Source organism: Geotrypetes seraphini, chromosome 11 (genome assembly GCF_902459505.1).
Source record: "Geotrypetes seraphini chromosome 11, aGeoSer1.1, whole genome shotgun sequence".
Taxonomy (NCBI): Eukaryota; Metazoa; Chordata; class Amphibia; order Gymnophiona; family Dermophiidae; genus Geotrypetes; species Geotrypetes seraphini.
This window is the reverse complement of record NC_047094.1, coordinates 64,545,197-64,560,822: the sequence shown is the minus strand read 5'-3', so window position 1 is coordinate 64,560,822 and position 15,626 is coordinate 64,545,197. Positions and strand designations below refer to the sequence as shown.

Below are 15,626 nucleotides of genomic sequence, written 5' to 3'. Positions count from 1 at the left end.
AAATAGGAGAAGGACCCCAAGACACAAAAAAGCTATTCCAGCTACTAAAAGTTCTCACAGACACCACACCCTACATAGCCAACAGCAACTCCACCCCTCCTAGCCACATACTTCAAAAACAAGATCGCAAACATCAGAGCCACGTTCAACGGAACCCCCTCACACATTGAGACCTCATTTCCCCCCACAGAAAAAGAACCAGTCGCAGCAGATAGAACTTGGTTTCATTTCTCACCCATACAATGGTCAGACTTCAACAATCTATATAATAAATACAGCCACACAGCCTGTGACCTCAACCATTGCCCCACATACCTACTGAAAACCTCAAGTACATTATTCCATTCCCTGCTTCTACAATGGATACAATCTTTACTATCAGAGGGTCATTTCCCACAAGAACTCAGCGAAATCATCATAACTCCGATATTAAAAGACCCCAAAGGAACAACAGACCAATCATCCAACTACAGACTCATAGCGTCAATCCCACTGTATGTCAAGCTGATGGAAGGCCTCGTAGCCAAAATCTTAACCTCATACCTAGACAAACACAACTTACTCCACCCCACACAGTCTGGCTTCAGAGCCAACCACAGTACGAGACCCTACTAGGAACACTGCCAGACAATACCTCTGTACAGGCAACAAAATCCTGCTCATACAACTAGACCTTTCTGCAGCCTTCGACCTGGTTGATCACGGCATTCTCATACAAACTCTAGACTCCATTGGAATCTCAGACAAAGTACTTTCATGGTTCAAAGGCTTCCTACAATCCAGAACTTACAGGGTTAAAACAAAGCAAGAAAAATCAGAACCCTGGTTCAACCCCTGCAGAGTTCCCCAGGGATCACTCCTATCAACCACACTATTCAATATATACATAGCCTCCCTCAGCTTCTACCTAGACAAACATGGCATAACCTCATACAGCTATGCAGATGACATCACCATTCTCCTCCCCTTCGACCACCCAGAACCCACCATGACAAGCACAATACACAGAACACTCGAAACAGTAGCAACATGGATGACAGAGCACAAATTAAAACTTAACCCTGACAAAACAAACTTCATCCTCCTAGAAAACAATAAAACTCCTACCTTAACAAATCTAGTAATAAACTCGATCTCATACCTTATTCAACCCACACTAAAACTTCTGGGAGTACTAATTGACAGAGGCTGTACCATGCAACCACAAATCAACAAAGTAATAAAAGCATCATTCGTGACCATGAGAAATCTAAGACAAATCTGAAAATTCTTCGACAGGAAACAATTCCTACTTTTGGTACAATCCCTTATCCTTGGACTAATAGACTTCTGCAACATACTATACCTCCCATGTACAACGACCATGATAAAACAATTACAAACTATACAAAATACAGCTCTAAGACTCATCTACTCATTGAAAAAATATGACCACATCACAGAAGCATACCATGACTCTCACTGGCTCCCCACTTCAAATTCTACTGCCTACTTTTCAAAGCTATTAACAGAGAAAGCCCAACCCTACTGGAATAACCGACTAACTCAATCTCCTCATCCAGGCACAGGAGAACCCACTCACTTTTCACACACCCAATATCCAAAAACGTCAAACAAAAAAAACTATATGACAACCTAATAGCCACCAAAGCAGATAAACTGGACAGACAAATCACCATTCTGTTGTCATCGACCAGACTGCAAAACCTTCAAGAAAGATACTAAAACCCTACTCTTCAAAAAATACATACAACCTATCTAATACGACCAGTTCCTACCTAAACCCCACCTACCCACTCTACACCCTTAATATACTCTAATATGCTTCTATCTACCCAACTACAGTGGTACCTCGGTTTACGAGTGCACCGGTTTGCGAGTGTTTTGCAAGACGAGCAAAACATTTGCAAAATCGGTGCCTCGGAAACCGAGCATGGCTCGATTTACGAGCACCCCCCCGCAATCCGGCATCCCCCCCCCCTGTGATCCGGCACCCCCTCTGCCTCGAACCGGCACCCCCCCCCCACCACGATCCGACCCCCCCGACACGATTGGGCACCCCCCCCAACACGATCCGACATCCCCCCCCGACACAATTGGGCACCCCCCCCCCACGCCGCTTCTTACCCTCATCTGGGCACTCTTGAAGATCGGCCTCCTCGTCTGCTGGGCCTTGAGCATCTGAGCATGCTCAAGGCCTGCAGTTCTGAACGTGAACGTGAACTCGCAGGCCTTGAGCATGCTCAGATGCTCAAGGCCCAGCAGACGAGTAGGCCGATCTTCAAGAGTGCCCAGATGAGGGTAAGAAGCGATGGGGGGGTGCCCAATTGTGTCGGGGGGGGGGGGGTCGGATCGTGTAGGAGGGGTGCCCAATCGTGTCGGGGGGGTCGGATCGTGGCGGGGGGGTGTGCCGGTTCGAGGCAGGGGGGGCCTTCGAGGGGAGCAATGCCAGTTCTCGGGGGGGGGGGGGGAAACGCATCAAAGCGAGTTTCCATTATTTCCTATTGGGAAACTCGCTTTGATAAAGGAGCATTTTGGATTACGAGCATGCTCCTGGAACGGATTATACTCGTAATCCAAGGTACTACTGTAATGCTAAAATGCCTCCATTTACCCAACACTTACCACCTTAAGATCTCGACAACTCTTTGGTAATTCTTATGTAACTCTTATGACATCTCTTATGCTATTCCTGTAAACTTATTACTGTAATCCACCTTAAGATCTCGACAACTCTTTGGTAATTCTTATGTAACTCTTATGACATCTCTTATGCTATTCCTGTAAACTTATGACTGTAATCTACCTTAAGATCTCGACAACTCTTTGGTAATTCTTATGTAACTATTATGACATCTCTTATGCTATTCCTGTAAACTTTTATGTAATCTCTGAAAACTTTTATGTAATCTGCCTTGAACCGCAAGGTATTGACGGAATAGAAATCACTAATGTAATGTAATGTAAAAGGACAGAGGGGAAGCCAGTTGTCGTTTTAGACGAGGAGGTGGTCGTGATGAAGACTAATGTGTCACATGACCAATGGCTCTTACACATGAAAAATTTTTGTATCGGAAGCAAGAAATTCCCCTTCTAAGCAGACGCACAGGGTGAGTACAGCTACCGAAAGTAGCTGTACTCACCATGAGCATCTCCTCAGAAGGAGAATTTCTTGCTTCCGATACAAAAATTTTGATGATTTCAACATAACATTGTTTTTCACATTCACTCTTTACATGTGATACATTGGCCATCCCGGACCCCTGAAGAAGGAATGTTTTTCCGAAACGCGGATCGTGTTGGGTCTGTATTCCATGTATATGAGAGCCATTTTTTAAGGATCACAGTTTGTATAATTTCTATTGTACCATATAAATTTATTTATTCAATTTTCTATACTATTCTCCCCAGGTGGGCTTACAATCTATCTAATATACCTGAAGAAATTGGAGGGGGGGATTTAAGTGACTTGCTGAGGGTCACAAGGAGAAGCGTGGATTTGAACCCACAACCTCAGGGTGCTGAAGCTGTAGCTTTAATCACTGTGTCACGAGCCTTTACCTTTACTTTAACTGAAATTCAAATTATTTTTCTGAAAATACTGGCCGTTTTCTGCTTCTATACAACTCACCAGTTCCTGTATATCATCATCCAGATTCACAGTACTCAGCTGACCAATGCGGAAAAAATTTGCATGGGGAAACTGAAAAACAAACATGTTATTTAACAAATAAAGTGTATGCATTTAGTCTAAGGATTGTAAAGCATATGCCTTAACATTCATCAATCAGAAATCAACTTACACATTTCTTGCTAAAGTACATTTGATTGCAGCATTGATTTATTTTTATTTTATTTTAAAAATTTATAACACACAGATTTAGAGGATCCTATATGTTTAAGATCATAGAGATGGTTTCCCATACTTTAGTCCAATAAACTAATAAATATGTACAGTCAAAGATCATATGCGTTAGTGTGCCTTCACGTGAGTTACAAGACCAACATATAGGAGAGTCCATTCAAAAATTTTGCAACCTTAATTGGGGTCCAGTGTGTTCTATGTAGAAGGAAGAATATCAATAAAATCTTTGAACTGAAATTTTTTATTATTACTATATGTACTTGAATATAAGTCGATCCAAATATAAGCTGAGACCCCCATTTACCCCCCAAAAAGGAGGAAAAATGATTGACTTGAATATAAGTCGGGTGACTTAATATTCAAGTGCCCTGACCTGTCAGGCTCTGCACCCAGCTCCCTTCCCTCCCTTCCATGCCAAGCACTACACCCAGCCCGGCACTGCACCCAGCCTCCTTCCCTCCCTTCCCTTGTCAGGCACTGCACCCAGCCCCCTTCCTTCCCTCCCAGGCTCTGCACCCTGTCCCCCCTCCCTGCCCTATCCTTGTATCTCCTCTGCCGATCCCTGGTGGTCCAGAGTGCAATGGGCAGGAGCGAGCTTTCTGCGCTCCTGCCACACTGCTAACTGGCTGCCGCGAGATCGGGTTTCTTTGGCTGCTGAGCAGTACCGAGTAGGAGCACGATTTGGCGTTGATGCTCGGCATTGAGCGGCTTCCTTACTGGCTCCCGTGAATTCTCATGGGAGTCAGTAAAGAAGCCGCTCAAAGCCGAGCAGCAGTGCCAAATCGCGCTTCTGCTCGATGCCGCTCAGCAGCTGAAGAAACCTGATTTTGCGGCAGCCAGTTAGCAGTGGGGCAGGAGCACAGAAAGCTCACTCCTACCCACTGCACCTCTGGACCACCAGGGATTGGCAGAGAATGTACGACAGGCAGGGAGGGGGGCAGGGTGCAGAGCCTGGCAGCGGCCTGCAATAATTTTGGGAGGGGGGCGCTGCTTGAACATAAACCAGGACCGCCGGCCAATTTTTTGGCCCAAAAATCTCGGGTTTATATTCAAGTATATACGGTACTCGTATCTGCCAGTTCTGCGTAAGATACAATAAACACATAGGTAATAAAATCAACTACATCACAACTGTGAGTAAAAACAATATAAACTGACGGAGGCAACGGAACATGTGGCATTTTGCTTAATTTTGTGTTACACTTTGAAAGACAACCAATTTCTTAGAGCTCCTTTTACTAAACGGCACTAGTGATTTTTAGTATAGGCTGACGAGGTAAGTGCTCCAGTGCTCATAGAATGCCTACATAATGGATAGCAGGAGGTGCTCATATAGTAGTGGCAAAATTAATTTAAAAAAAAAAGAATAAAAATAAAATCCAGCCATTTTATCCTAGAAGTAAAAATGGCTTTAATGCTTGGGAAAGACCTGTATAAGGATGCACTAAGGCTACTTTTTATTGCTGTTAGGTAAAAGGATCCCAAAATAAAATAAATCTAAGTAAAAAGCACATCCACAAACTACAATTTACACAAAATAAAGCAATAAAACTAATATTCAAATGGAAAAAAATGGCTACCCATTAATGCTTGCATCACCTTCAAACTATCATGTGTAATGTTCCACATCCTATATGCGAACTCTGCAGAGCCACTTATAACCCTTTTCGTCAACTCTTGGTCAATATCAGCCAGAAAAAAATTAACATATTTCAATATATCCTTTCCTCTCCCAAAGGTGTAAATACATGTGCATATTTTATAACTCACTACTCACTTACCTTGGCACCAAGACCTGGAACAATCTTCCAATATTTATTAAGACAGAACCTAACTACCCTAAATTTCAAAAGAAACTGAAGACTTTCCTTTTTGAGAACATATAGAAACATAGAAGATGATGGCAGAAAAGGGCTACAGCCCATCAAGTCTGCCCACTCTGCTTACCCACCCCCTGTCTATGCCCTAATGACCCAATTTCCTTATCTTGACCATCGTAGGGATCCCACATGGGTATCCCATTTATTCTTAAAGTCTGGCACGCTGTCTGCCTCGATCACCTGCACTGGAAGCTTGTTCCAATGATCAACCACTCTCTCTGTGAAGAAATACTTTCTGGTGTCGCCATGAAATTTTCCACCCCTGAGTTTGAGCAGGTGCCCTCTTGTGCCCGAGGGTCCCTTGAGAAAGAAAATATCATCTTCCACTTCGACATGTCCCATGAGGTACTTAAATGTTTCGATCATGTCTCCCCTCTCCCTACGTTCCTCGAGAATGTAGAGCTGCAATTTGTTCAGTCTCTCTTCGTACGAGAGACCCTTGAGCCCCGAGATCATCCTGGTGGCCGTCCGCTGAACCGATTCAATTCTGCGCACATCTTTACTGTAATGTGGCCTCCAGAATTGCACACAGTACTCCAGATGAGGTCTCACCATGGCCCTGTACAACGGCATTATGACTTCAGGCTTTCGGCTGATGAAACTTCTATTGATACAACCCATTCTATTGATATACTCTATCAATACTTAACAAGTATGCTCTTCCAGCAATCTAGAAGCATTTTACCCTTCCAGAAACCACAAGAGCTCCCTCCCCAAACTCTACATAATTGCACCAATCTACTTGTATCTAGCTCAACTGTATTGTACTTCAAACTGCTGTACTGTAAATTACAGTTTAATGTTCCCCTCTATTGAATGATTACTACATCTCCTATCTCTGGTAACTACCTCATAGTACACTGCTTACTTTATATTTCATTATTCTAACTCCTAAATGTAATGTAAACTTCTTGATTTGTAAGTCACCTTGAACCTAGATAGGCATAGAGTGACCCAGAAATTAAAGATTAAATTAGAAGCAATGAACACTTGACTATAAAGTGAAGGAGTGTTGAGAGCTGTGAAGGTTTCATGTGAATAAACAGAAGGCCCACAGGAAGGGAACCAAATGAGTGTGTGGGGAGTTTGGCACAGTCAAGCAAACAAAAGCAACATATGAGGCCAGGAAGCTGAGAATAGTACAAGTGGAGTACATAAAGCTAATATAAATATAATTCCAGGTAATGAGCAAAAGGAGTAGTAGAAAAATTGAAACCAATTCTCACATAAGTCACAGTGGCTCCCAAAAGGGGTCACAAAATCCTCACTGAAGATTATGACCATGGTTGCAAAATATAAAATATCACCCTCCCCCCCAGATAATAGCATTAGCTCATGCAGGACAGCAAGTCACTATAACTCATTCTGCCCAGGGTTAATTAATGGGAGGTGGGGCCTCCAGCAGCATTGTCAGCTGTCACTAGAAGTTAGTCTGGTGCAAGGCACAGGAGGTAAAAACCCAAAAAAGTAGGGCTGAAGTTGCATGACACAATTTCAATAAGTTTGAAAGGCATCTCAGTGTTTGCATAAGACTTTGCTGCCACAATTTTACAGATTAAAATTTTTTTTCCCTTGCATGTGGTTTAGGAAATAAGAACTTGAGAAAACATCATACACCATTTCAGAAATGCACAAAAAAACTTATTTGCTGATCATCTGCCCAGTCTCTGAATATGGGCCTGTATTTGGTAAGATGTTATACAAATGACAGGCTCACCCCCAGATAACTGATATGTGTTAGGCAATGAAAGAAAGATTAGGTTCTTACCTTGATAATCTTTCTTTCTTGCAGATGTGTCTAGCAGTCCTGAACACAAGGGTTATGTCCATGATGAACTGGCAAGTTGTTTGCAGAAGGATGTCACACATTGTTCAACTCCACCTCCTTCTCAGTGGGCTGGACCATGCTCCTTCAGTTTGTACCAAAGCAGTCAAGAACAACTAGGAGACATAAGAAGAAGGAGGGGTATAGAGAATCTCAATGACACACACTTCTGTTTTACTCTGTAAGACCTGTAACAAACCAAGACAAAAAAAAAAATCCAATACATAAACTGTGTGCAACCAGCACTAACATTTATGGAGCTTGTAGCCACTTAAGTTAAAAAAAAGAAGAAGGTATCTTACATGACTGGAAGAATAGTTTTCTAGTCCCAGACTTACACTCTGAGACAGAAAGTAGGTGAAACTTCAGGTCTACTAGACACATCTACAAGAAAGGAGATTATTGAAATAAGAACCTAATCTTTCTTTCTAGTGCAATGTGTCTAGTAGTCCTGAACGTTAGGGATGTACAAAGCAGTCTCCTGAATCTAGGGCAGGACAACTGAGCCTGCCTTCAACATGGAGAACCTAAAAGCGGCATTCTTCCTAGCTACTATGTCCACTCTATAAAACTTGCTAAAGTATGAAGAGAGGACCAGGTAGCTGCCCTACAGATCTCCTCAGGAGAAACTGCCTGAGCCTCTGCCCATAACGAAGCCACATTTCTGGTGGAATGTGCTCTCAAAGAGATTGGTGGCTGTTTACCACAGACAATATATGCTGAGGAAATTGCTAGTTTAATCCATCTAGATATCAAGGCCTTAGATGCTTGTCTTGCCGCACTTAGCCTTGCTGATGAGCACAAAAAGGTGATCGGAGACCCAAAGGTCATTGGTCACCTCCAGATAATGAAGAAGAACTAGTAATAATGAAGATGTCTAGTAATTTCAATTCTTTGTCCCTTTTCTTTCACCCCATTAGATGAAATGTGAACAACTGGACTTTCTGATTGATGTGGAAGGCTGAAACCACCTTTGGCAAAAAAGAAAGGACTGTGTTCAAAGAAAGCCCTGCATCTGTAATTTTGAAGAATGGCTCCCTGCATGTGAGCACCTGTAATTCTGAGACCCATCTTACTGAGGCAATCACCACCAAGAACAATGTTTGGATTGTAAGGCCCAGTAGAGAAGCTTCCTGCAAAAGCTCATACGGAACTTTGTTAAGCCCTTGGAGGACCAGATTAAGATATCAGGATGAGAAGGGTAGCTTCACCGGAGGATGCAACCAAAGAGAAACCTTCACATATCAGGGTGATAGACCAGAGAAACCTTCTCCCCTCGAGCTCTGAAGCATGAAAGACCTGCTACTTGTGCTTTCAGAGAAGCAACCACCACACCTTTCTCAAGTCTTGCCTACAAAAATGCTAGGACCACCAATATTGGAGCTCTTAATGGATCTAAATCATAACTGGCACACCACTGTTGAAACATCTTCCAGGATTTAGAATAAGCTGCAACTGTCGAGGGCTTCTTAGCTCTAAGAACAGAGGCAACAACCACCTCTAAATAATCTTTCTTTATTAGGGCTGCCCGCTCAAGAGCCATGCCGTAAACCCATAGTGTTCCCAATTCTCCATGGGACTGGACCCTGAGATGGAAGACCCATGTGAACTGAAAATCAGAGATTCTTGTCCTTCTGCACACAAACCAAGTCTGCGTACCACAGCCTGCGGGCACAATCAGGTGCCATCAGAACTAGAAACAACCCAGATGCTTCGCAATCCAGCAGATGACTCAACTTATCATGGGCCAAGGGGGAAACATGTATATGAACTCTCTTTCTTGCCATGTTTAACTAATGTGTCCAACCCTGCGCTGAAAACGTGATCTTTTTTTTTTTTTTTTTTTTTTTTACAGCTGATGCCATCAGATCCATCAAAGGATATCCCCCACCACCGAATGATGCAGTTGAATGCCTGTGTGAACAGTGACCACTCCCCCAGGACCAATATCTGCCAGCTGAGATAGTCAGCTTGAACATTCTCTGCTCCTGCTACGTGAGCTGCGGAGATTGCCAGAAGATGGGCCTCAGCCCATCGAAACAAGAGTTAAACCTCTAGGTGCAATAGAGCACTTCTTGTGCTCCTTGCTGACTGATGTAAGTTACCGCTGTCACATTGTCCGAAAAGACTCCGAGTGCCTTACCTTCTAGGGAGGACACCATTATCTGTAACACCAGACAAATTGCTGGGAGCTCCAGGTGATTTATTGACAATTTTCTCTGTGAGAAAGACAAATGGCCCTGAACAAGATGCTCATTGCAATGATTGCCACAACCATAACGGCTGGCATCAGTCGTCAATATTATCAAGGTTTCTATACGTAGTGGCATGCCCTTCGGGAGGGAAGCTGGTTGAAGCCACCATTGCAAGCTGTCCCATACCTCAACCCTCCACGGAAGTGGCTGCTGAAGCAAGTCTGACTGATGGAACCAGTGAGACAGAAGAGAGTCTTGGAGAGGACACATGAGCTTTTGCCCAAGGAACTACTTTCATTGTTGCCACCACTGACCACAGAACCCGAAGGTAATGTCAAGCAGTAGGAGCTGGTCTCTTCAAGAGGTCCGATATCTGTTTCATCAGCTTCTGACTGCATGGTTCTGGAAGAAAGACATGGCCCATTGCTGTGTTGAAACAGATTCCCAGAAGTTGGGTTAGGATCAAACGGCTGTTCTTCAAATTGACTATCCATCCCAGGTCCTGCAAAAAAAAAAGGACCACATGCAGCATCGCTTGCTCTCCTTCCACTTTGGATGATTGGCTGATCAGAGCATCATCCAAGTATGGGTGCGCCTGTATCTCCCGCCTTGCAGAGATGAGCGGCAACTACCAACATCACCTTGGTAAAGATGTGTGGTGCCGTTCAAATGGCAGCATGGAGAACATGGAACCTCAAGTACTTCCTGTGAGCTAGGAGAATAGGAATATGGCCTCTGTCAAATCCAGAGAGGTTAGGAATTCCTCTGACCCTACTGCCGCAATGACCAAATGTACAGTCTCCATGTAGAAATGAGGCACTTTCAGCGCTGCAATGATGTATTTGAAATCTAGGATTGATCTCCAATCTTCTGAGCCTTTCTTGGGTACTATAAAGTATATGGACTATCTGCCCAAGTCCAATTATCCATCCAGCATGGGCTCTATGGCTCAAATATCCAAGATCCTCTTTACTGTTGCTCAGATTGATTGCTTTTTCTGGAAGACTGGCTTGTGAATCTATGAATAGGTCCAGAAGACAGTGACAGAATTTGATCCTATAGCCCTCTCAAATGATTTCCAGAACTCAGTGATAGAGAATGACATGGTAGTTGTTACCCGCGGGTAGCCGCGGGTAACCTGCCGAAACGAGATAGAAAAAGGAAGTGGTCGCCGCAGGTACGGGGAGAAGACCATTCACCACCCTGTGGAGCGGTGAATGGCCTTGTCTCCGCAGTGAAGGGAGGGAACGCGCGCGGTCACTGATTGCGCTCCCTCCCTCCCACCATAGCTGCCGCCCAATCGCCACCGCCACTGAAGCATCTCCCTCCTTCCATCCTGATCGCCACCACTCAAGCCCGATTGCTGCTGAAGCATCTCCCTCCCTGCCTTACCTTTGCGGCAGGGAATTTCTCTAAATGTGCTTCTTTACCAGCAGCTGGAGCACAGAAATCACGTGTGGCTACCGTAAAAGTCATCTCCGACACAACCAGAAGTTGCATCAGAGACAACCTTTCCTGCAGCCACACGCGATTTCAACGCTATGGCTGCTGGTAGGAAACATATTTAGAAATTGCCTGCAGCGAAGGTAAGGGGCAGGGAGGGAGAAAGGGAAGAAAGGTGGGGGTGGAGAAAAACAGACGCTGAAGGGACTTGGGGAAAGTGGGATGGAGGAAGTGGGGTGAAGACGCTGGGAAATGAGGAAAAGAGAGTGGGGTCCTGGGTCCACTCCTTTTCAACATATTCATAGGGGATCTGACTCAAGGGCTTCAAGGTAAAATAACACTATTCGCCGATGACACCAAACTATATAATATAGTAAGTGAATGCAGTTTACAGAATTATATGGCGCAGGACCTGCTTACATTGGAAAGTTGGTCCTCAACCTGGCAGCTAGGCTTCAATGCTAAGAAATGCAAGGTCATGCACCTCGGAAGCGGAAATCCATGCAGGACGTACTTCTTGAACGGAGAAACTTTAACTAGGACTTCAGCAGAACGAGATTTAGGAGTAATCATCAGTGCAGACATGAAAACTGCCAATCAAGTGGAGAAGGCTTCATCTAAGGCAAGGCAGATATTGGGTTGTATCCATAGAAGTTTCATCAGCCGAAAGCCTGAAGTCATAATGCCGTTGTACAGGGCCATAGTGAGACCTCATCTGGAGTACTGTGTGCAATTCTGGAGGCCACATTACAGTAAAGATGTGCGCAGAATTGAATCGGTTCAGCGGACGGCCACCAGGATGATCTCGGGGCTCAAGGGTCTCTCGTACGAAGAGAGACTGAACAAATTGCAGCTCTACACTCTCGAGGAACGTAGGGAGAGGGGAGACATGATCAAAACATTTAAGTACCTCACGGGACATGTCGAAGTGGAAGATGATATTTTCTTTTTCAAGGGACCCTCGGCCACAAGAGGGCACTCGCTCAAACTCAGGGGCGGAAAATTTCATGGCAACACCAGAAAGTATTTCTTCACAGAGAGTGGTTGATCATTGGAACAAGCTTCCAGTGCAGGTGATCGAGACAGACAGCGTGCCAGACTTTAAGAATAAATGGGATACCCTACGAGGGTCAAGATAAGGAAATTGGGTCATTAGGGCATAGACAGGGGGTGGGTAAGCAGAGTGGGCAGACTTGATGGGCTGTAGCCCTTTTCTGCCGTCATCTTCTGTTTCTATGTTCTAAGATGCTGGGAAATGGGGAAGAAAGAGTAGGGAGAAGACGCTGAAGGGAAATGGGGAACAGAGAGTGGGGAGAAGACGCTGAATGGAAATGGGGAACAGAGAGTGGGGAGAAGATGCTGAAGGGAAATGGGGAACAGAGAGTGGGGAGAAGACGCTGAAGGGAAATGGGGAACAGAGAGTGGGGAGAAGACGCTGAAGGGAAATGGAGAACAGAGAGTGGGGAGAAGACGCTGAAGGGAAATGGGGAACAGAGAATGGGGAGAAGACGCTGAAGGGGTTGGGGAACAGAGAGTGGGGAGAAGATGCTGGAATGGAAGAAGACAGAGATACCAGACTATGGGGGAGCGGAAGGAAGAAGATGGGTGCCAGACCAATTGGGGGGGGAGGGTGAAGGGAGAGGCACAGTAACAGAGCAAATGGAAGGCGCAGAGAGAAGACAGATAGTGGATGGAAGGAATTGAATGAGAAGATGAGGAAAGCAGAAACCAGATAAAAAAGGTAGAAAAAAAATTCTATTTATTTTCTTTTTCTTTTTTTGCTTTAGGATGAAGTAGTATATTAGTTGGGTTGATAAAAATGTATAAACAAAGCCCTGCCAGCTCTCTTTCTCCAGTTCAGCAGCCAGAACTTTGATTATAAGGAAGGAATAAGCTAAATATTGCAGTACTGAGGCTTGTATGTATTCTACGGAGATGGGGTGGTGAATGGGATGGCAGTGACGGTAACAGGGTGGTGAAGGGGACAGTGGGCCGGGGACGGTGCAGTGACAGGGACAGATTTTTTCCCCCATGTCATTCTCTACTCAGTAATACAAGCATAGACAGGAAAGCCACAGCCATAGACCTGGTGATGCATGTCAGTAACAAAAATCTCATGCACGAATACAGGATGTCCGAGGTGGTACTTGGAGAGACCTCCCAGGAAAGGGACTTGGGAGTTCTGATCGACAAGTCGATGAAGCTGTCCACGCAATGTGTGGCGGCGGCAAAAGGGCAAACAGAATGGTAAGAATGATAAAGAAGGGGATCACGAACAGATCAGAGAAGGTTATCATGCCGCTTTACCGGGCCATAGTACGCCCTCACCTGAAGTACTGCGTCCAGCACTGGTTGCCGTACATGAAGGAGGACACGGTACTACTTGAAAGGGTCCAGAGAAGAGGAGTTGCCATACAGCGAGAGGTTAGAGAAACTGGGCCTCTTCTCCCTCGAACAGAGGAGATTGAGAGGGGACATGATCGAAATATTCAAGGTACTGAAAGAGATAGACTTAACATAGAACATAGAAAGATGACGGCAGAAAAGGGCTATAGCCCATCAAATCTGCCCACTCTACTGACCCACCCCGATAAGTCTAGATGCTAGTGATTCGTGCTATGTAGGGATCCCACGTACATGTCCCATTTACTTTTAAAGTCAAGCACGCCGTTGGCCTCGACCACCTGCACCGGAAGCTTATTCCAGTGATCTACCACCCTTTCCGTGAAAAAATACTTCCTGGTGTCACTATTAAACTTTCCTCCTCTGAGTTTAAGCGGATGCCCTCTTGTGGTCGAGGGTCCCCTGGGCAAGAGGAAGACATCTTCCATCTCGACCCGTCCTGTGATGTATTTAAATGTCTCAATCATGTCCCCTCTCTCCCTGCGTTCCTCTAGAGTGTAGAGCCGCAGTCTGCTCAGTCTCTCTTCGTATGAGAGACCCTTGAACCCCAAGATCATCCTAGTGGCCATCCGCTGAACCGACTCGATTCTAATCACGTCTTTACGGTAATGTGGCCTCCAGAACTGCACACAGTACTCCAGATGAGGTCTCACCATGGTCCTGTACAGCGGCATTATGACTTCTGGTTTCCGACTGACGAAACTTCTTTTGATACATCCCATCATTTGCCTTGCCTTGGATGTGGCCTTCTCTACCTGCTTGGCAGCCTTCATGTCTGCACTGATGATTACTCCCAAATCTCGTTCTGCTGAGGTCGTGGCTAATGTTTCTCCATTTAGGGTGTAAGTTCTGCACGGATTTCTGCTACCGAGGTGCATGACCTTACATTTCATAGCATTGAAGCCTAGCTGCCATGTCGAGGACCAGTTTTCCAATGTAAGAAGGTCCTGTGTCATACTATCCTGTAAAAAGCTTTCACTTACTATGTTGCACAGTTTTGCATCGTCGGCGAATAACGTTGCTTTACCCTGTAGCCCTCGTGTCAAGTCCCTTATGAATATGTTAAAAAGGAGAGGACCCAGGACCGAGCCCTGCGGCACTCCGCTGGTCACCTCTGATGTTTCAGAAAGGGTACCATTGACCATCACCCTCTGAAGTCTACCACTCAGCCAATCATTGACCCATGCAGTTATCGTCTCGCCCAACCCCATTGATTTCATCTTATTTAGTAGCCTGCGGTGTGGGACGCTGTCAAAAGCTTTGCTGAAATCCAAGTATACTATGTCCAGAGACTCTCCTGAGTCCAACTTTTCTGTTACCCAATCAAAGAAGCTGATGAGGTTGGATTGACACGACCTACCCTTAGTGAATCCATGTTGATTAGGATCCCTAAGATTTCCCTCATCCAAGATCGTGTCCAACTTACGTTTAATTAGTGTTTCCATGATTTTACATACTATCGACTCACTGGTCGGTAATTCGCAGCCTCTGCCCTGCAACCCTTTTTATGCAGAGGAACAACATTCGCTGTTTTCCAATCCTGGGGGACCCTCCCCTTCTTTAGGGAGAGATTGAAGAGCATGGCTAATGGTTCCGCCAGGACCTCGCACAGCTCTCTGAGCACTCTTGGGTGCAATTCGTCTGGACCCATAGCTTTGCTCACCTGGAGTCTTGACAATTCGCTGTAGACATCAGCTGGTGTGAACTCAAAATTCTGAAATCGGTCTTCCGTGCTTGACATTGCTTCCAGATGTGGCCCTTGCCCTGGTGCCTCGCAGGTAAAAACCGAGCAGAAGTATTCATTTAGTAGTTTGGCTTTATCGGAATCTGTTTCCGCGTAATTCCCGTCTGGTGTTTTGAGGCGTGTTATTCCATTTGTGTTTTTTTTTCCTGTCGCTAATGTACCTGAAGAAGGATTTGTCCCCTTTCTTAATGTTCTTTGGTAGAGTTTCTTCCACCGCAAGCTTGGCCTCCCTGACTGCTGTTTTGACTGCTGCAGACCTGGCCCTATATTC

General features: G+C 45.1%; 1 protein-coding gene across 2 annotated transcripts in view; it reads right to left on the bottom strand.

The window, feature by feature from the left end:
- CLCN7 (chloride voltage-gated channel 7) overlaps positions 1-15,626 on the bottom strand; it is a 279,608-nt gene that overhangs the window by 207,607 nt on the left and 56,375 nt on the right. For both annotated transcript variants that reach the window (XM_033914321.1, XM_033914322.1), the window contains exon 2: positions 3,632-3,703. In XM_033914321.1, the coding sequence (XP_033770212.1) occupies positions 3,632-3,703 (72 nt within the window). The remainder of the gene's footprint in view (positions 1-3,631; positions 3,704-15,626) is intronic.